This window comes from Mandrillus leucophaeus, unplaced genomic scaffold (genome assembly GCF_000951045.1).
Source record: "Mandrillus leucophaeus isolate KB7577 unplaced genomic scaffold, Mleu.le_1.0 Scaffold729, whole genome shotgun sequence".
Lineage (NCBI taxonomy): Eukaryota > Metazoa > Chordata > Mammalia > Primates > Cercopithecidae > Mandrillus > Mandrillus leucophaeus.
The window spans coordinates 1,028,515-1,051,470 of record NW_012107908.1 but is presented as its reverse complement, the minus strand read 5'-3'; the positions used below and the strand labels follow the sequence as shown (position 1 = coordinate 1,051,470).

Sequence of the window (22,956 nt, the reverse complement as noted above, 5' to 3'; positions counted from 1 at the left end):
AAAAAAAAAAAAAAAAAAAAAAAACTTACCCAGTTTATTTTGCTATGTTTTATTTTTAATGTATGCTCAAGAGTGATAAGAGGTTTTTAAAAATGTGTCCAAGTGATCAGAAAGTCATGAACCATTGTTTCCTTGATAGTTTTTCCATTATTGGTGGTACATTAGAAAGGAAAGGCACCCTCCTGAAGAAAGTGATAAGCAACCCTCCTGAACTCAGTGGAGTATCCAGGAGACAGGAGTGTGCTTGGCAGTCAGAAATCCATGTGTAGAGATGACGTGTGCCTGTCAAGCACCTCCCATTCCTCATGGCATCTTGACCATTCTTACCAGCAGTTTACTGGGTATCCTGGAGTGGGTGTCCTACAGAACCAGGGCTGGAACAAGAAACCATTCTGTGGGTAGTAAGAGAGTGGGTCCAATGGTGCCAGCCATGCCAGGGGCTCAGAGAGAACCCTACCATGTGCTGCACCTGTGCCAGGTACCTTGGAGGTTGTCTCTAATCTCTGCAACAGTCCTGAAAGATTTCCACTAGGCCAGGTACTGCCTTTTTGGAAAGCGCTCTGCTAGGATATAACAAACGATAAGAAACAGCCCTGTCCTTTAATTTTTAGTAATTTGTGTCTAGGAATTCATGCAACATGAAGGTGTTCATTTTTATCACAGTGATACTTATGATAGTGAAAAGTTAGAAGCAACTTAATGTCTACTCTAGGGATAGCATTCAGTAAATTATGGTACATCCATATTTGGTGGAATATTATGCAGTCTTTAATAATCACAAAATTATAGAACAATCTGGGAAATGTTCATGTAGCCAATGAGAAAATAATACAATGTATGCCTTTTATGATTTCGAAGATATAAACCTGTTTAATGTGAGCCAGTATTAGAAACGAATGCAAAAGAAAAAGTAATTGTGTTAGGATAATATAATCATGGGTAGGTGTTTTTCTCCCCAAACATTTCTTTTAAAAATAAAAAGACAAAGAAGAGGTTTCCAAGAAACTGAGTCAGTAGCTACAATAATTATTGAGAATAGAAATTGTTTTCAGACTGTACCTAGAATTACCCAATTGGATAAGTACCACATTGCGATGTTCAGGAAATTCTGGGTTTCTTTTTCTTCCCTCTCCCTGTCACCACTTGGAATTCGTAATTATCTATTTGCAGAGCAAACATGCAGTAGATTCAGGGAAATATCTGAGGCTTTGTACGTAAATGATGACAGTGTAAAAGGTATTTGTCCAAATTTACATTCATACAAAACATGGAGCTGCTATGATTTCAGAATAAATGTGTTTTAAATATTTTCTAAATACAGAGCTGTTGCAGTTCTAACAATACTTGGCTAAGAAAACTACATTTCTACAATAGGCCATAATTACTCTTTGGAAAATTATTGGGCTTTTAAAAATGCCTATCTGAAGATACTTGAAGAATGAGTTCCATTTTGCCCTTTCTTGCATCTTCAGTCTTTTCCATGAGGTCCCTTTTTCCTTTCAGGGTGCGATTGATTTTTATTATAGGACAAAAGGGCATAGCACTAAAGTCTACACACATAAGATCCTATGGTTAAGTTATACAGAGGGCTTTTGGTATACATGTTTATTTTCAGCCATTTGAATGTCTTTTTCTGTGTATTAATTCGTTTGTTGGAATTTCAGTTCTACAATTCTGGTTAAAACTCATGGTCACTGGTCAATTGCATGATTAAATGTAGGAGATGGGAAAGGTGATAAGATTTAGTTAAATATTACGGATTTGCGCTTTCTCCCTTCTATGTGTTAGGCTGTGCTTCTGGTCACATTAATAAGTGGCCATTTTTCTGGAATTTGTCCTCTTCCTGCTTCCTTTCATTACATTAGGCAAGGTTCCACTAGATGAGACATTTGCAGTCTTAAGACTTCCTGCCAGGGTTCAGACTTTGTATTTTTGACATTGAAGCTGTCGTGTTCCTGAAGCTACTTAATTAGAAACACATTCATTTCAGTGTACACTGGAAAAAGCTTGGACAGCAGAGCCAGGCACACTGGGAAGTTTGAGCGTTTGTGTAGCTGGCAGCTAAACTAATGGTTTACAGTTTAGGGGAAAAAAAAATGTCACAGGGCATTTCCTTGCCCCTGGAAGCAAAGAGAAGCTGAATGCACACAGCAGATACCTTAAAAAAAAAAAAAAAAAAGAGAAGAAGAAAGACAACTCCACTTTCACTGCAGTTGTGTATATAGTTCTTTCTTTAGCTATTATCAAATACAAAAGTCTTCTAGAATAGTTAGCAAACTGAGCTGCTAATATTCAAGTCTGTTTTACATGTTCCCAAGACATATTATATTACTGCTGAGATCTGTAGTAAGGAGGACATTTTATATTCTGGGGAAAGAGGAAAGAAAGGATTTTTGCTTGAATTTTATTTGTTGAATGGTAATGAGGGAATCATGCCCTTTCTTATTTTTAAATGTTTGAGCAATTTAACAATATACATGTGATGTTTAGAAACCTCCCTTGCCTATCCATTGCTTTCAGGATAAAGCCTAAACTCCATAGTATTCAGTTGGAAGCAAACCTCTCCTGTCTCATTACTTACCAATCCTTGTTTCTCCAACTTTGTCCCCAAAGAGCCATCCTTGATCATCCACCTCTACTCTACCAGCTGCCCCAGAAGAAAAGTACCTGGTCACCCCAGTCTGAGTCAGGTATCTTTTCTCTAGGTTCACAAAATACCATCTGCACATTTCATAGAATACATCCCATACTAGAGAGATAGATGGAAAAGTTGCCAGTCACACCCTTTCTCACTCTTCCTTGACCTCCTTCCCCTGACCCAAAGGAAAGCATTGCACGGGAAGTGAGCTTGGGGATTTCAGGTTCTGTATTACAAAATCAGTGTGGTACAAAGGAAGAAATGCATATTTGGGAGTCAAATCCCAAGTCTACCACTGACTTTGTTTTGTGGTGTTAGGTAAGTGATTTAACCTCTTTAGGCCTAGTCCCTTCTCTGTAAAATGGGTGTTGTATCTATGGGTATTGCAAAGTTGTTGTGTGGATTAGAATAGATGAATTTAAACTTCCTCATATAATGTCTAGCACATTTGTTATTGGTAGGTAACATAAATGATAATGTATACACACACGTACACACCAACCCCTGAAACCAAAGGCAGGACCGGTGTATCCAAAATGCCCAGGTTTTAAACCCACTAGAGTGGAGTTCTCATGCCTTTGCTCAGTCACTGACTTAGGGAACCCATGGCTCCGTGAATGAAGCAGTTGGCAGAGGCTTTCTGAATTATAGTGTCATGGGATGGCATGTGTGCAACTGGGGAGGAGATGCTTGCTGGCAGCTCTCCAAGTACTTTGTCCAATCAGAATGGACAGTTAGATCACATCTCTTGATGACAGAGGAAGCAGAAAATACAAAATATTCTTCTTTGAAACACATTATGCCCTTCATCCAACCTTAACTGCTTTTTCTGTTGTAATCATGGCAATAATCGTTCCCATTTGTATTAGAACTCTGCTGATCATTTAACGTATATTTTCTTTGATTCTAATAACAACATGCTGGCTGCAATCCAGGATTCCATTTTAAAGATAAGGCAACTGAGGCTGTGCAGTTGCAGAGCTGCTCTTTAGGGACTAATACCAAGGTTGATGCTCTTCCTGATACCCATGCTGTTTCCAATGCTGCCCACGTTTTGAAATTCTTCTGAAGTTTCAAGGCTTGGGAACAAAATGTCATATTAGGATTTTTGTTGTGAAAGGAAATGTAACTGTGCATACGTTTATTAAAACAGTTTTTCTCCAAATAGTGAACCATCTGTAATTTTCTGTCAGAAGCAACAGACATTAAAGCAGCTGTGTGTCTCTGTTTCTCTTCACAGTGCTCCCATGCCCTACCTCATAGGAATCCATTTAAGTTTAATGGAGGTAAGTTGGCTTCTTTCCTCCCCAGATGGCTCTACCTGGGGCTTTGTTTCATTGTGTGGCGGTGGAGAGACCCAGTCTCGGCAGTCACAGCTCTGCATGTGGGAGCGTGCCGAAGCAGCACCTCCCAGGTGCACAGAGCTGAGCGTTCAGCTTGGACGCTCTGCATTGGACTCTGTTTTCAGGATTTTCCCACTTTGCCTAGAGACTGTGGATTTTCACGGGTTGAGGGAGAGAGAGTCAAGGAGGCAGGAGGAAAGGGTTCTTTAAGGGTTTGAATGAGGGAAGGGAAATGATTTGCTTTTCAAAATGTTTGTTCTAATCGCTATAGCAATATTGCATTCTTCATTGTAGTAAATGTGATATAAAATGTACATAGAATCATGAAGAAGGAAATTAAAATTATCCACGATACCATTATTCCAGATTGAACCATTGTTAGCATTTTACTAATCTCCTTCTTAGTCTTTATTGTCTAAATATATGTTTTCTATAAATATGCATAATTGATATGCTTTGTAATTTTATGTCTTTAATTAACATGGCTTGGGAATTTCTACATGTTTTTATCTACTCTCAGTAATAATTTTTAATTTGCCACCTATCATTCCCACTATTTGGATATACCACAACGTAACCGTTTTCCTACTGTTGGACACTGAGGTTGTTTATAATTTTTCACTATTATAAATAGCATTTCAGCGAACATCTTTATGCATAAGGCTTTATCTGCATTTTGCCTCATTTCCTTAGCATAGAACCCCTAAAGTAGAAATGCTTGGTCAAAGCTATGCATCGGATGCCAGATTGCTTTCTGTATGGCTGTACCAATTAGATAGCAATTCTTTTAAAGGACTTTTCTGTGCTTTTGTAAGTGTCATTAGTTTGTAGACATGTACCCTAAGCCCTTTCCTCCTTAGGAGAGAGTTTTAATTTGTACTAGAGCAAAATGAGGCGTGGGGAGGGGGCTTGCCTGAGTTGCACAGGAGATAAGCTCTCAGAGGGAAAATCTACAGCCATGTCCGTCTGCGGTGGTGCTTTGCATGTCTTGAAGGAAGTGCTACTTCTCTTCTTCTGTTCCCTTCATTTCACGTCGACGAGGACCACCTGCTTCACTAACTGTTGCACACTGTGCTATTGTGCTTACGAAAATGAAAGAAGTTGGTTATCGAAAAACCTGTTTGTTTGACATTGAGAATCTTGATCAAAATAGACCACAGAAATCTGCTCAAATTTCTAATTTGACAGGCCGGCCATGTGGCTCCTACATTCTGTTAACAGTTCCTCCTTGTCATCACCCAGCCCTAAGCACATACAGTACACAGTTTATGGACTATCTGGGATGATGTATTTAGATCAGATTGAAGAGATTTCTTCTGTGTTTTACCTTTGTTTGTCAAGTTTGGAGGTCTATTCAAAGCTCCCGTATGAAAAACTGAAATTCAAAGTGAATACTTTCCAATGGACCGTTAGTGCCAATTGCTGTAGAGTTTGAAACACTAATATAACGACTATTTGGTCTATCAGAGTCCACAGTTCCCTCCCGCCTGCCTCTCCTCCTGCCTTCCAGACTGCTCCAGCACAGGCTTTTTCAGACTCCTTTTTATGTCCCAGCGCCTCAGCATTCTCCAAGTTTCTAGTTGTGTCTTTCTCTTCTTTTCTATGTGCCCTCTAGTCACCTTGTTTAAGGCTTTTTGCTTCAGCTACCAGGTCAATGTCAATGACTCAGCTGGGATTTTAACGCTGGTCTGCCTCTCTCTGAACTTCAGGTCCAAAGTTTAAAGTGCCAATTGGATTTCACCTGGATGTACTACAGATGTCTTCCCCAGTCTTCCCCAAACAATTTATTATCTGTACACACACACACACACGCACACACACACTCTCTCTCTCTCTCTCTCTCTCTTTCTCTCTGTAAGCCACTCCACTCCCCTTCCACTGTTCCAGGTTCCTGTGAATGGCACTACTGCCTTCAGTGACACCTAAGTGGGACACACTGATCATGGCTGAATGCTCTTCTTCCTCATCCTCTCTAAATACTCACAAAGCTCTAAAATGTTTCTCACCCTGTTCTTTCCTCACTGCCTTCATTGACACTTTGCTTTGCTTTCTTGGATTCTTGCAAAAGCCTTATTCATTTGATAAACAACATGAGGACCTCTTATGTTCCAAGCATTTTGCTAGGTCCTGGAGGTATGGAGATGAATATAAAGTTCAGTGCATAGTCACAACACTGCATGGGTTGCCCTCCACCCGGTCACTTGATAACCATGGGCTACATAATGCTTGGGGAGGAGCCTTCCAGCCTCCCCTACACAGTCCCTGGGTTCTGCACAGTCTCTCTGCTGCTGTCAAGCCTTCTGCCTGGTCACTGACCCATGTTAGCTCGTGCTCTTGCTGATCCCTAAACATACCCACATTCCCACCCCTCTGCATGCATTAGCCCTGCCCTTCTCCGCCTCTTCCAAGAAGTCCTCCTGCTCTGTTTTCTTCTTTGACTTACAGTGCCTCTTGTTCTGAATAATAGCTGTTTGCTTCCTTGTCTCTTTCCATCATCCCCTGGAGGATGACTTCTTTGGGAACAAGGACTGTGCATCATTCACTGTGGTGTCCTCAGCACCTAACAGGATGCCACACAGGTGATATTCTCTGAGCAAATGCTTTGTGAAAAGAAGCGTTGAGTGAATGCTTGGAAAGCTGTAATTTGGAGCACATTTAGAAGCCCTCTAATAGGCATCACTGTTTTCAGGCAACCCAATGCCATAATTTTACTTACAGGTGTGGGAAGTGAATTTTTTACTTTTTATATAATTGTAAGTAATTTAAAATAAGGCCTTTTGTAGTAAAACATGGTAAAATATGCATACATTTTGCAGTTGAAACTTGAGACAGAGTTTTGCACTTACATGAATGGGTACAGGTCTCTTCTGCTCAGCCTTTGAAGGGCGTTAAGGGAGAAGGCTCAGGGGGCACTGGCTAAGATAGACCTTAGCCCTGCTGATTGACAGAGGCTGGGAAGGAGTTTGCTGTGCTGAACTCCTGTGTAGTCAGCACAAAAATAAAAACAAAAATGGGAGTTGCCCCACTCTTGAAGCCAGCCAAGACACTTTCTGAACAAAGAAGTGTTTCCTGGGTGTGTAGGGCAGCCGTGAACTACCGAATCTTAGAATTCAGTCTCCTGACCTCCTCCCTGGAGTTTCAGCTCAGATTCTGAGTGCCCTAGTTGTACTTTCTGATTGGGTTTATCTAGTTCCATTGTACCCTTCAGGTGAAAGGGATGCTTCCCCTGCGGTTTCCTGCAGGAACCTCCAATTCAGATCTGGGGCCAAAGGAAAGCTCTTTACGGAAGGTGCTCAGGAAGGCCCATCTCCTCTTGCTACACTAGTTTTCTTACTGGCAATTCAGCAAAAGGCTTATTTTTGACTGTCTTGTTATTTTTTCTTGAAAGCTATAGGCACCTTATTATGCCTTTGCATATGTGCCAGAATTTTTTAAACTTCAAATGAATGTGGCAGATGTTCATAAAAGTTTAGAAAAAGCTACCATAGGAAGACTTTTTAACCATTTTTATGACACTCAAATTTGTTGCACAAAAAGAAATATAAATTACAAACTTGCATTCTTATTTTTAAAAAGGTTATTTTGAGGAAATACCTAATTCTGGTTCATGCTCTTAAGGATGCCATTAAATGGTAACCTAGTCACCTTACAGAGTTCGCCTTCCTCCCAAAGTGACAAGTGTATACCTGATCGCCATTCTTCTGTCTCCTTCTGCCTGTTTATAGTCTCTCTCTCATTTAAGCAATCTGAGGGTAGTGGCATGTTAGCAGAATAGCCAAGGGTATTGGCATAGACCTAGTTTCTTCTTGGAGAGAATGATCGTGTTAGCTGGCAGCTAGGAAATCCCAAAACACGGCCAGATTCCACAGTGACTGTCCTTTCATTCAAGCGATCTCAATTTAGCTCAAGAGACATTTATGCAGCCCCTCTTCTGTGCCATCTCTGGTAGCAGGTGCCAGGTCATGTGTGGTCGATGGTGCTTCTCCTGTTTGATAAATGAAGACCTTCCTCCCCAAGCCTCACAAACAATGCTTTGTGTACAGACCTCAGAGTGACATGAGGGATGCATCCAGAAGGTATTTTCTATCCTTGGTGGTGGGATGGTCAGGAAGGAGAAGGGAAAGGTGACAGCAATGACAGTTCCAGACAGAGGCTCAGGTGGCTTGTAAATGAAGCTCCACCCGTACACAGGGGCAGTAAAGTAGAGCAGTTAGAATGTGACACCCCTACTTCCTGCTTACTTGATCGTGGGCAAGGTGATTCACCTCTGAGTCTCTATTTTCTCACCTGTACACTGAGGGTAATGGCTGTGTCTCCCTTATGGGAGCAAAGGGAGGAGCCAGTGAGATAATGCCTATCAGATGCCCAGCACAGTACCTGCACATAAAGAGCTCAACAAAGGTCAGCAATCCTTGCTGGGTTTACTTCTTTGGAGGCCTTCAAGCCGTTTCCATTGTTAAACTGATGGCTTTGAAACTGTGTTTTGGGAGTTCTTGGGTTCCCAGGATCATCATCCTCATATCCTAGGGAAAGACAGTTTCAACACAATTGGTTTGTTCCTGCCTCGTTTTCTCCTGGTCTGCAATGCAGAGGCACGGTACCAGGCTTGGGAGTGACACTTCTGTAGAATTTGACAAATGTACTTTCAAACCCCTGCCTGACCACTTCCCTGCTGTGCTAACTCTAGCCATGATACTTCATCTTTCTGTGTCTTACTTTCTTCCTAAGAGCTGAGTCCTGTATATGGACAGCATATACCAGTGTCTGGCATGTGGTGGGGACACAATATACATTCCTTTCTACAACAGCGTTCTGAGAGCTTTCTGTGTACCGGGCACCATGTTTATACTAGGAGCTCTGTATAAAAATGGTGAATGTGATGTAATCTCCACCTTCACAGGGTTGTGTCTAGACCAGATGCAGAATATTATAAAGTAATTGTAGTGAATTTGGGATGCTGTAGGTTCTGGGAGGAGAGAGGCTGACCCTAGCCTTGAGAATAATGCTTCTCAGAGGAAGAGAATGCGCACACTGAAACCTAGCAGATAAATGTAAGAATTAGGTAAACCAGGGAAGAGAGCGCAGCATCTGCAAAGACTTAGGTGTAGGCAAAGGGGGCTTTCCAGGAGGTATGAGTTAGTTCAGCCTCTGATAGGAGCATGAGCTGAGGTAGGCAGGCCAGGCCCAGCCCATCCAGGGCCTTGGAGGCTGCAGTAAAGAGTTTGAACTTTATAGGGCAATGGAGAGCCATTGAAGGGTGTAAATAGAGGAGGGACATGGTCAGGCCTTCTCCTTCTGGGCCATTAGAAGCACAGTCCTTCCATATAAAATGCTTGGAAACCACTTAACCATGTTAATAAAGTAAATTGATATTTGCAAAGATCAAGGTAATTCTTAAGGAAATTGCACATCAAAAACATGTACATAAAATTCAGATGGGTCAGTGTCCCAAACCTGAGCTTCTACATGGTTTCTTTGCTACCAAGCTGTGACAGATGTGTTTGTAGTGATGACTTTCTTCAAAGTATTAGCACCACTTTTACTAGATTGTGTCGTTTCTTCTCTGTTTTCAAGTACATTTTATGAATTAGCTATTCTTTCTACACCTCAGTTTAAGGGTATTTTATATACTATGTGGTAGTTCAAGGCAGTAGGAGCAGGGGGAGTGAGACCCAGGGACCAGTTGGCAGACCCCCAGCTGCTTCTCCCCTCCAATGCAATTTCAAGAGGCAAGTGATGGGTGCATGGGGAACTCCTAGCATTCTGCTCCTTTCACCATCTTTTATCTAGGAAGGCTTAGCCATGGGTCCCTAGAAGCCTGGTTTTGTAAATATACAAGTGCTTAAAACAGCACTGAGCCGCCCGTTGGAGGACAGCATCCAGGTGCCAAATCAAAGCTCATCTTGGTCTCTGGGATCCAGAGGCCACATTTGTATGTGTCTACAACGAAGTTCCCAATTTAACTATGGAGCTTTTACACAAAATAATAGGATTCATTTATTTACGGGCAAGGGGAAAGTAATGGGGTTTTTTTCCTTTGCATTTCAAAGAACTGGAATTTCTGTCAATTGAGTTGGCGCTATTTTAACTAGTTTTTTCTTTTCATTTTTCCCCTGGCATAGAAAGTCTTTCATGCTTTGTTCCTTTCTCTTTTTTTGATATTTATTTTTAAACAGAGTAAAGGAGAGTGTTTCTTGTTTACCATTGTACTATTTTGCTTCTTTGTAGGACTCCACATGTAGACAGAAGTAAGATGTAGTTCACATTTGTTAATGCTGCAATTGATGCAAAATTCTGAGCCATAGTTACATCCAGGTATAAATGGTGACTTGTATATGTGTCCTCACAAGAATAGAGATGTTCCATGTGACATTTGTTAGTGCCAAGTGATCATATTCTTGCTTTATTGAAAAACAGCCTGGGCAACACAGTGAGACTTCATCTCTACATAAAAAAAAAAAAAAAAAAAAAAAAAAAAAAAAGCCAGTTGTGGTGACACGCAGCTGTAGTTCCAGCTACTCAGAAGGCTAAGGCAGGAGGATCACTCAAGCCAAGCCCAGGAGTTCAAGGCCGCAGTGAGCCATAATTGTGCCACTGCGCTCTAGCCTGGGTGACAAAGACCCTGTCTCAAAATAAAATGAAATAAAAAGTGATATTTGCATGAAAAATTTCACCTGATAGTTTCATTCATAGGCTCATGGCAAGAAAGAGAAAGGGTTGGAGGAGACTTTAACATCTTTTGAGTACTTGCCAACCACTGTGCTGAGGACTTGACCTGTTTTAATGTTTGAGCATTCCTCAGACATTCTCTGCAAAGTAGGAGATATCCACACTTGCAGATGGGGAAGCTGAGGCTCTGAGAGGTAAAATACAATTGGCCCTCTGTGGACAGGTTCCATGTCCACAGATTCAACCAACCACAGATCAAAAATATTTGGAAAAAAAAAAAAAGGAAAGAATATAAATTAAAAAGCCAATACAGTATTGGCTATTTTTGTATAATATTTGTATAATTGTTGTATCATAGTTGTTATATACAGTACCACAACTATTTAACATTTACATTGTATTAGGTATTATAAGTAATCTAGAGACAATTTAAAGCATACAGAAGTATGTGCATTGGTTATATGCAAACATTATACCCTTAGGTATCAGAGACTTGAGCATCTGCAGATGTTGGTATCCACAAGGGCCCTGGAACCAATCCCCCTCAGATATTGAGGGACAACTGTAATTTGTACCCAGGCCTTCAACTGTAAGGGGTTTATCAGCCCCCAGAGCCTCTGATCTGTGTACCCTCCCATCAGGTCATGTGGATTATGCCTGTGCCACCCCAGTCCTGGGCAGAGTCCCCACCTGTCCTGGGCTTTTCCTTATCAGTGCTGGGCACTGGGGATTGTGTTGAGGAGGGGAAAGGAGGGCTTGCAGCTGGTGGCCCCATATTCCTCCAGAGACAAGCTCTGAGTATACTTTGACTGGAACCTGGTTACTTGGCCTCGTCAAGTCTCCACTCTCTTATCTGTAAAATTAAATTGATATTATCCATATCAAAGACTTGTGAGAATTAACTGATGTAGTTTATTCAGTTAGATCAAATGTGAAGGGCTTTTTAAAAATACTATGCCAAACATTCATCTTCCTAGTTACTAGTATAAAAATAAGAGGCAAAGTTTAAATCAGTGAAACCCTGGATGAAGATTGCTGTATTTTGTAAAGAAAAAGGTAATTGAACAGTGGCTTGGCCCTGGAATTTCCTTAGCATGCTCTGTGTTCTCATGTACAGTCATCACTTATGAGTCTCGTACCATCCAGAAGGTTCCTACTGCAAACGCAGCAGGCTCTGCTCACCTTAGGCCTCGAGGAAGGCCCTGGATTGAGCAGATGGATTTCCCTTAGAAGCTGTCTCCTCTTCACAGTAAGCATTTGCTTTTAAAATGAGTATGAATCTCAAATGCCACTTATCCTAATGGTGGAATTAGTTAATATAAAACAATTTTAAAAGCTCTAGTAGTAATTTATGTATTCAAAGGGAACAAGTACTTCTGGCTGAGTTAAGTATCTCTTGTAGTCAGTACATTTTCAGTCTAACTTGTCATGATGAAACATTCTCATGTCAGATGGAATAGTCCTCTGTTACAGATGAGAAAAACTCAGTAATGATGAGAATCCCAGTAGAAGAGGCGAAACTATCATTGATACTTTCATTTTCGTATTTTCCTATCATCATTTATGTCATTATATATAGCTTGCATTTAGCAATGTTAAAACTGACTTCAGAGAAAACTTAAAGTTTATAAATTGTTACCAAGAGAAGCTTGAATGAGTCAAATTCCTGCCAGATTGAGGTAAGGAGTAGTGGACAGTGAGCAGAGGGGCTCTGTAACAGAGAGTTCTTGGGCACCGGAGTCGTACAGACCTGAGTTCATATTCTAGTTTCACCACTACTAGGTCACTTTAAACAAGCACTTTTATGTATTTATTTATTTTTATTTTTGTGATGGAGTCTTGCTTTGTTGCCCAGGCTGGGGTGCAGTGGCGCCATCTCAGCTCACTGCATCCCCCACCTCCTGGGTTCAAGCAATTCTCCTGCCTCAGCGTCCCGAGTAGCTGGGACTACAGGCGTGTGCCACCACACCCGGCCTAAACAGACTCCTTTGTTTAAATCAGAAATCTGTTTCTCAGAGGAAAAGGGTATGGTTACTACATCACACAGTTTGACCACTTTGCACAAAACTGCTCTTTTGCTATCCTCTTAAGAGATTCCTGTTGGAAACAACTATACATAATAATCTTGACCATTGAATGAGGGTCTACTAATGTACATGCCGCTTTAGCCATGTAATTTCTCATTGCCACCACTTTGAGAGAGGTGCCTCTGTTTTGCAGATGGGTATGTGAAGGTGCCTCTTTGAGCCCCAGACTCCTCACTGGTAAAACAGGTAGTTGCTCCATTTCATAGGCGTTTTCAATGAAGAGTAAATAAGAAGGTACATGAAAACACTCAGATTGGTGCCTGACACACGTTGGGTGCCAAATAAATGGAAGTGATTATCAATATTTTATAGGTGTAGAATTGATATACTTCCCTTACAAAGAAACTAAAAGACATCTACCTAAGATTGACTCTGCCCTCCTTTTTCCTCCTCTGTTTTTATTTTTCTAAAGAGTGACTTTTTCTAAACTGACATTAGCTTAAATTTTTTTTTTAACTGAGCCCAGCCACGTGGGACTGTTGACTTCATAAACTCCTTGCAAGTGATTAGGGGCGGGGCCGTTGTGGGAGCTCAGAGATCAGCAGTGTGATGATTGAAGAGCCGTACCCTTGGCCTAGACAAATCCCACTTGAAATCTGGGCGCATGTGGTTTCGTTTAACACCATGCTCAACTGACTCATGGTATGGGTTTGTGACCATCAGGCATTTGTTGTTGATATGTGAGGTCACCACAGTAGGGGTGTTTGTCAACCAAATTAAACTTCCTCTTAATGACCTAAAATAATTGATTTGGAAGGCCGTTAAATGGGCCAGGGCAACGTGTAAGCAAGCTGAAATCCGACATTTTCTGCACAAATTAATGCATGTTGTTGTTCTGTTTGTTTTTGTTTTTCTTTTGTTGGGGAAAACGTCGCTGGCCCATGGGCTTTTTGAGCAGTCAGTGAACCCGAGTTTGAATCCCAGCTTCACCATTTATCTCTGTAATTTGGGCAAGTTGCTGAGCTTCTGTGGGTGTGTGCCTTAACATCCCTGTCAGCAAAATGAGGGCACCTGCCATAAAGTGATGGCAACTAGAAATAATATGACCGAAGTGCCATGAATGTTACTAGACCATCATCCACTGCTAGCTATTATTATTAATAAAATATTTCCAATAGGCATCTCAAGAAGATAGCTCAACAATCACTTGTACAAAGTGGTCAAACTGTGATGTAGTAAGCATGCCTAATTTCTGCTAAACTAATTTCTCCACACACTACTCTGTTTACTAAAGTTAAACATCCAGAGAGAAAAGTGTGATTAAAAATGGAGTCTATAGATCTCTCTTTACATATTGTTTGATTCTCAGCTGATTTCAAGAGGAACTTAAAGTTGGATACTTAAGATATATGCTGTTTACGCTACAAAAGAAGTAGGTTTTTTCTTTGGCTGTTGGATTCAGACATTTATGATCTATGTTCAGGCCTTTGCAGGTAGAGCTTGGGACCACCGTTCTATGTTTGTTTAGAAACAAAGGCTTTGGCTGGGGGCTTTTCTGAAGTATGATGAACAGTGACACTGAAGTTTTGTTTTGTGGTTGGAAGTTATCAACATCCCTGAGAGTGGTTTATGTGTCTTGCCTAAAATTCTTCCCTCCATAAACCCAAATATTGACAAAAGCTAAAAGGTGCAGACTGGAGCTATGCCTATACTCCTGGACACTTCCTGAGCCAAATATAATGTCTGTTAAACCTTGGTGCCTAGGAGTCAATTGTTTCCAAAGATCCAGTGGTAATACGTTTATATCCTCCCTCTTCAGCATTGAACTGCAAATATTTTGTACTGGCCGAATGGGTTAAATTATGAAGCTTGATAAGTACATATGCACACTACCCATCCCTAGCTTTAGAAGAAGGGGGAAAAAAAAAGAAAGAAAGAAAAAGATAGCTATGATTTTTGGATGTCATCCCAATTTTTAAAAATAAGAGAATTTGGACATTTTGGCATATGGGGTTTTTTAAATGAAATTTCATGGAACTGAAAACAGTCAATTTTAGGTTTCCAAAAATTGTTTAGATTTTCGCTGGTATAAATTTGCTGCACATGGTTTTGGGGAAGTTCTGAGAGATGCATTTGGGACTTTGGGGTTGATTTTATTTGATTTTATTTTATTTTTTGAGATTTGTGATTGAGTTTTAAAAGGTGATTTTCCCCCCCAACTCAAAGTATAAATCAGGGGAGATCAGAGTTCCATTTTCTAAGGACAGTTTTGGGTAATGACATCATTATGCACTGCTGCACAACTGGACTTGGGGCTGAGTTATTGAGCCTTGTTTCAGCACCATTTGGACACTGCACAGCATATTCCCCTTCCCTGCCTCAGAGTGATTTTGGTCATGCCATTAGCAGCAGCTGCTGGTGATAAGCACTGGGAGAGTCACCTGTGTAGGGTCAGGCTTATTGCACATCAAGGTTTGGCCATGTCGGAAGAGAGGGAAGATGCCCAGGAGGGGGCTCCAGGCCACCTGCCGAGTGAAGATCAAAGGGTTGAAAGGTCAGAGGGCTCAGCTCCCTTAACCGTATCTGTCTGTGCAATAACTATTTCAGATTGTAAATCTTAGCGATTTCATTAAGTCCTCCTGGCTGCTACTGGGGCATTGAAATAATAAAATTTTATATCTATTGCCTTTCCTGCCTCTGGCAGCCAGGCTGATACGTTCTCTGCAAGATGGTGGCGTCTTTATGAAAACCTTCCCTGGAATGATCAGAGCAGCATTAATGACGCCTCAGATTGGGAAGTTGGGGTTCACAGGACCTCATCCTCGGCAGGAGGGTGGGGGGTTTATAAGTAAAGAAGACCCACACAAACAATTTAGCAGCCTTTTAGATTGTGTAGCACCTCTCTTCTGAAAAGCAGGTCAGCAAAATATTACCTATTGCTAAATGTTTAATCTTAGGAGGAGGGGTGCACTTTCTCACTGCTGCTGCTTATTAAATAGCCCCTGTTCTAATGACCGCAGGGCCCATCCTTTTCAGCAGTCCCAAGGGCAGCCATACAGGTCTCACTTCTCACTCCGCAGACCTTTTGGGTGCTTTTAGAGACATGTCTCCTGAATATGATTTTCCAAATATTTTTCCTAGATCTTAAAGTTGTTAAGGACTGTGAGGGGCTCCTTGGCTCTTGGGTAGGACAAATCAAAGTAATGGCTGCCCCTTTACTGCCCATATGTTTAAGACCCCCTGTAGTTTGTTTGAAAAGTTAAGAGATTTTCACAGTGAAGGTGCCATTTCTGAAATTTAAAGTGTTCCTTTTCACCGCAAGATAAGTTCACTCTGATTAAGTCCGTAATTCTCACTAAGCCATGTTTATGGGGGCAATAAACAATGTTTCAGCGTGCTTGTTAAATTGGGTTTCCAACCTCTCCACTCTTTAAAAATTGACATTTCAAATAAAAGGCAGGTGGAGATGGGAGTCGGGCTTCGCGGTGCTTAGTGATGAATGAATGATGGCAAGTGGTGGTTGTATGGGAGGAATGAGGTCCTATTTTATGGCAGGGTGACCCCAAACCATTTGGGGACTAGGCAATCAACATCCGCTTACACTCCCAGTGAAACTCTTAAATTCAAGTTCTATTGTTTCAATGTGGATGGATGCTATTTTGAACTACTGCCAGACACTTTATGCTCATTATTTAATTTTCATAATGCATCTGTGCTCTGGTAGTAGGGCCCCTATTTTACAGATGATGAAATATAGGCACAGAGAGGTTAAGTAACTTGTCCAAAGTCACACAGCTAATAATTAGAAGGAGCAGGATTCAAACACAGTTATTTCATTGCGTGAAACAGTTTAGTGTGTACAAAACAAAACTATTATGCTGGCCCTACTTTTAGGGCTTGCTTGCCACTGTGTTTCAGCACTTTGGTAAGTCTGTGCAGGGAGGTCACAAGAGACGTGTGGAGGTGGCCACTGTCCTCAGTATTTGCTCAGCACCAGCTCTGTGCCTGGAAGGTGGAGTAGGCTGCACAGCGAGGAGAAAGGCACCAGGCTTTGGGGTCAGGCAGTCCCAAGCTCAAATCTTAACTCTGATACTCTAGGATCTGGGACAAGTTACTATACCTCTTGGAGCTTCAGGTTGTTCTTCTGTAAAATGTGAATAATAAAGCTCATTTCAAGAGGTTGCTTTGAGGATGTTTTAAAATAATATATTCTAAAATACAGGTAAATATAAAATACAGTATATTTAAAAACTCAGCAGTGCTTCACAGGTACCAGTGGTAAGCATTACCACAGTGTGTGTGAATAGCGTAAGATTAAAGCAGTTATTTTAAGGGGGAGGTGATAGCGCACAGAAAACTTCACTAAACAAGTTTTAACTGTGGGTCAAAGAATCTGTTGTCCACTCTGCTTGGCATGGGGTTTAGAGATGACAACTTGAGGCGGGGATAGGAGTAGTCAGGAGGGTTTTCTAGAAGAGCAGGATCTGGTGGGTGGCGGTAACGTGGCGAGCTATGTCTGGGCCATGCTTCTCATCTTATGGAATGCTCTGCCATCTCATCGCATATTTGTGCTTTGCAGCTGTGGGGAAAGGTGTTGACACTTTCTTGTCCTCTTTTTACACATGAGGAAACTGAGTCTGCAGCAGTGGGAAGCCTGCTCCAGTTTGAGACAAAACACCAGCAGATCAGAGTGTGAGTGGGCTCACCCCTCCATTCTGGATGGCGGAGCAGAGGCCAGGCTGGATGGAGGTTCTGTGTTGGGGTGGATTTCTGGAGTGGACTGCTAGGAGAACTGGCAGAACCCAGCTCCCAGAGGTGGACCAGCTGGCACTGACCGAGCATCTGCTCGATGGTGGACTCTGTATGAAAGACGTGTTCCCAGTGTCTCCCCCAATCTTTTCAACAACCCTAAAGGTAAAGAGCATGATCCCGGCTCACAGCAAGGAAAACTGGTGCTAGAGAAGGCTGAGTGCCTTGCCTGAAGCTGCCTAGCTTGTAAGTGAAAAGGCCAGGACCCCAGCCTGGGCCCAGGACCACAGAGGGGAGAGAATGGGGCTGGTGGGTGAGTGGGGGATGGTCCACTGGAGAGAAGTCTCTTCTGCTGCATACTACTGTGCCCTTTCTCAGATCTACCCACAGCCCATCCACGAGGAGAGGCAGGGAGCCCCTTGAGTTCAGAGATCATGGTTTAATCGTCTCTGTGTCCCTAAGACCTAGCGTAAAGTTGACATGAATGACGGCTCCATACGTGACGCACCAAATGAGTGAGTGAATGAACATCCAGTGGATCGATGGCCAGGAAAGGGGCCATTGGAGAAAAAGCCCCTTTGCTGACCTGGCTTGAGAATCCCTGGACTTGTTAATGAGAGTCAGTGCCTATTACCTTGTGAGGGGTGGATTTGGCCTGACCTGGGAGGTGCTTACACCACTTCCCTCCTCTGCCAAGCTTCTGTTTCTGTTTAAAGCACACTGGGAAATTCCAGCGGTGTTTTCAGGGCTCCTCTGAACTGTCAGGCTTAGATTTTTAATTTTGTGGAGCAGGAAGGAGCAAATCAGTGACTCTTGGCTCCAAAGAAAAGCCACTACGTTCATCAACTGCTTGGCAGCTCGATGACCTTTGGGGCCTGTGGAAGGGAAGGAAAATGTCACTCTTCCCTCTGTGTGTATCTGAGATTTCAGGAGGGAATAAAGAGTTTAGAATACCTGAATGTTTGCCTTTCCTTTCCTGTCCTATCCACTTTCCCTCTTATTTCTCTTTCCTTTCCTCCTAGGAGGCCACCAGCTTCCCATGCTGTTCTTTGTTATGTACTCATATATATGCGCATGCATTTGGGCACATTTTGTGCATGCTGTGTAGTGGAAAGAACACTGGCTCATGGAACCCAGATTCAAATCCTTTCTCTGATACATCCAGTTGTCAGAACATGGGCAAATTATTTAATCTTTAGCATTCTTTCCTCATCCATCAAATAGGTGTGATTCTGTGGGAAACTCTCCCCTCCCTGGGAATTTTAGTGGTGTCTGAGCCAGGCATCAAAATACTTCAGGGCTTGATTCATCTGGTATGCCTAACAAAGGTCTGTTATATTAGTTGCTCAGTATGTTTGTTGATTGAAACAATGTGTCAGAGCAAATAATGCCATGCCTTGAGTGGAACAAAGGTATTGCTGTTCATCTGAATGCCTAGAAGTGTTTCTTAGCCGTGTGACTTCGGACCAGTTATTTTACCTCTCTGACCCTCAGTATCCCTCTCTCTCCACAGGGACTTCATGGGGATTACATTAAATGATACATGTAAAGAGTTGGGCTGTGGGAGGAACACAGCAGCTAGTGACTGTAATTTTGTTGTTATGTGTGTCAGTAAGATGATGGATGCAGAGCATGTCATACAGTTCCTGATACACACAGGCCTCTGTAACATTGGCCGTGGCTTGGACTGATAGGTAGCCATAGGAGTGCAGTTGGAGAAGAAAGACATGTATTAGTCCATTCTCACACGGCTATAAAGAACTACCTGAGACTGGGCAATTTATAAAGAGGTTTAATTGGCTCAGAGTTCTGCAGGCTGTACAGGAAGCATGGCCTGGGAGGCTTCAGGAAACTTACAATCATGGTGGAAGGCGATGGGGAAGCTGCCACATCCCACATAGCCAGGAGGAGGAAGAGAGAGAGACGGGAATGCTACACACTATCAAACAACCAGATCTTGCGAGAACTCACTCACCATCACAAGAACAGCAAGGGGGAAATCAGCCCCCATGATCCAGTCATCTCCCCCCAGGCCCCTCCTCCGACACTGGGTATTACAACAAGGCATGAGATCTGGGTGGGAACACAGAGCCACACCATATCAAGGCAGCTGCTTGGAATCCAGAGACAGTCATTTAGAATAAAGTTTTGATTAATGAGCTACTAAGATGTAATTTTTGGTTTAATTTTAGCCATATTCTCTCCCTTTAAAAAAAAAAAAAAAAAAAAACAGAAAAGCTCCCAAGAAGTCATACTTACAGGGGACATACAGTATAATGTCAGGAATCACATCAAGTATGCCCCTCTCAGAGAGGGATCAACTTATACCGGACCTAGTTTAAACAAATGCATAGCACGTTGTGGGCATGATAATAAACATGTGAGGATGCTGTGCCCTCTCAGAGCAAAGTGTCTTTGCAGGAAGCCAGCCTAGACCCTTCTCCTTTGCTTGGAGTCCCATTACTGGTCTCAGAGGTGCTGCCTTGGGCGCTGTCTTGGCCATAAGAGAGTAGATGATGCTCACCGGCTTTGGGCGTCACCCCAGAAGGGAACTTTTTACTTAATCTTCTCACAACCCTATGTAACGAGTGGTTATAGACCCATTTTATGGATAAAGAAATTGAGGTTCAGCTAGGATTAAATCATTTATCCTGGGTCCTGTAACTAGGAATTGAGGAAGATAAAATCCCAAGCCCAATCTACCTGACTCATTCTCCTCCTCAGGACTGCAAAGGCATCTCAGAAGGACCCCAACAGTGTTGTGGCTTTGCCCTTCCCTGGAGGGAGTCAGTGCAGACTGAGAAGCAGTGTGTGTCCTGGAGCTGTCTGCCTTCACAAGCACATTTTCTAACAGTAAAATAGAGTCTCAACTGAGTCACTTTTATTATAGAATTATTGCTATCTTGATTTTTTATTATAATAACTCATATATAGTGCTTCTGATATACCAGACACTATCCTAGGTATTACACATATATTAACTCATTTAATTCCAAAACAATCTGGTGAAGTCCATTGTTGTTTTTTGTTTGTTTGTTTGTTTTGTTTTTTGTTTTTTTTTTGGTAAACATTTTCTTGAAGTGTGAGGAAAAGATGTACCCATCCTAAATGTACAGTTAAAGCCAGGCAAAGTGGGGCACAGTGGCATGCACCTGTAGTGCCAGCTGCTCAGGAGGCTGAGGCAGGAGGATCACTTGAGCCCAGGAGTCCAAGTCCAGCCTGGGCAACACAGCAAGACCTCATCTCTCAAAAAAGATAAAAAATAAAAAAATAACCAAACCAACACAGAAACCCACTAAATGTACAGCTAGTTGAGTTTTTACAAGGTGGACATATACATGTAACCACCACCCAGATATTGAAACAAAATATTACCAGTCCCCTAGAAACTCCTCTTGTACCCTGTTCTAGTCAGTTCCCCCCGAGCCCAAGGATGACCACTGTCCTGGATGTCAGTGCTGTTTTCATCTCATTATACAGCTAGGGAAACTGAGGCACAGGAAGTCTAAGTAATTTGCCCAAGGTAGCGCAGTTTTCATTGGCAGAGTTAGGAATCAGACTCAGGTAGTCTGGCTCCAGAGAATGCACTTTTATATGAGACGTAGCCAAGAAAAGAACAATCGCTTGGTGGCAGTTTAATGTTTAATAGCACAAGAGTATAATAGTAGAGACTTACTCACATTTTCCTTTGTTCTGAAAATCAGCTGTTTAAATCCTTAGTCTTAGAACTCTAATCCATTTTATTGACACAACTTGCAAATTGCAAGGATAGAAACTTGCCTTTAATAGCCCCACATTTATTGATCACTTATTGCAATCAGACATTGTGTTAAATTTTTCATATCTCTTATCTCACTAAATCCTCGCAACACAGCTGTGCAGTATTATCCCCATTTTACTGATAAGAAAACTGAGGCTCAGAAGTGAAGAATTTGCTGACGTTTACACAGTACAGAAGCAAGACTTGAATCTGGCTGTCTTGTTCCAGACCCACAGTCTTAATCGCTGTGTTAACTCCTATCTGGCTTTCTGTGTCCACTGTGAATTAATTCTACACTAATTAATCATGCTAATTTTACATGATTGTTATCATTGCCATCATTATTATTATTCCCATTGCACTTCCTTGAGCAGACTCTGATTTGCTTTTGTTGAGCTGACATTGTCCATTCAGGCTTACGTTGACATCTGCTGCCAGGCAGGCCTCCCAATAGAGTGGATCTAGCCACAGTCATTTCTCATTCCCCAGTTAATGAGCACTTGCCTTGTGTCAGGCACTGTGCTGGGCACTGGAGACAAATAAGACACAGCTCTGCCCTGGCGATGGTCCTGGTCTAAGGACAGCAGAAAAGATTCACCCAGTGCTGGCCTGTTTATGTGTGTCACCTCCCTGAACCACACAACCTCCATCCTAGAAAGGGTGTCCTGTTTTGCTGCACAGCTGTTGGAGGAGCAGAGGCAGAACTGAGCCCCTGCTCCTCAATGTCCAACCCTGCACTCCCAAGCCGGCTGAGTGCTGCATGCTCCTGGCCATTCTTCGGATCCCCTGGGTGACATTGCCAGTGCACAGCATTGCCCTTCATCTTGTGGCTTGCTTCTAAGTACTACCTTTTTCTCACTAGCTGCCCAATTCCCTCCCTGGACAGGTAGGGCACTCCCCACCCCAATCTGTGTGGGCAGCTGGTGTGGTTTTAATTAGTGTAGCTGATATTATTTTATATTTTTGGGAGGAAATCCCATTGTTTTCATACAACCAACTCTAGAAAGTAAGGCTCAACACCATCTTGGCTACAGGAAAGAAACCAGAGAGAGAGTGTTTATTAAACAGACCCCCTCCTTTGTATAGGGAAATCTATCAGAATCTCTAGGGACATCGGGTTTTTATGTTTATCCTAAGAGGGCATGACTTGAAAAAGTTAAAAATCCTGGACTAGACGAAAAAGGAAGGGGACAGGGAGCCAAACACAGCCACAGATCGGAATGTACACTGAGGGGTGGCCCTGGGGAGAGTCGCCTTGTAGCATGGCATTCATTCACCATTGTTCACACACTCTTACCTTGTATGGTTGGCTGTGGTTTTATTCTGTGTTCTGGAGAGAGTGCTAATGTGTTTATCAACTTCATTAAGGTATAATTTATCACAACTCATCCATTTAAAGTGTATGGTTCAATGAATACCTTCATTGGGGTATATTTATCACAACCCATCCATTTAAAGTATATGGTTCAATGCATTTTGACAGTTTTATATGATCATGAAACCACCACAATAAAGATATAGAATATTTTCATCACCCTCAAAGATCATTTGTTTTTATTTAACAAACACAAAAAAAGTGTTTCTATTTAACAAACACTTATCTTGCACTTCCCATGTGCCAGGCACTACTCCAAGTACTTTAAAATATTAACCCATTGAATCCTCACAAGTCTGTGAGGTAAGTACTGTTATCCCCTGTTTATCAAGGAGGCAACTGAGGCACAGAAAGATTAAGTTACATGCCCAAGTTGGCACAGCTGGTGGATGGTA

The 22,956-nt window shown here is 42.1% G+C and overlaps 1 protein-coding gene across 1 annotated transcript in view; it reads left to right on the top strand.

Moving 5' to 3' along the window:
- DENND1A (DENN/MADD domain containing 1A) overlaps positions 1-22,956 on the top strand; it is a 497,378-nt gene that overhangs the window by 267,359 nt on the left and 207,063 nt on the right. Inside the window, exon 10 of the mRNA XM_011965500.1 lies at positions 3,879-3,924. Coding sequence (XP_011820890.1) covers positions 3,879-3,924 — 46 coding nt within the window. The remainder of the gene's footprint in view (positions 1-3,878; positions 3,925-22,956) is intronic.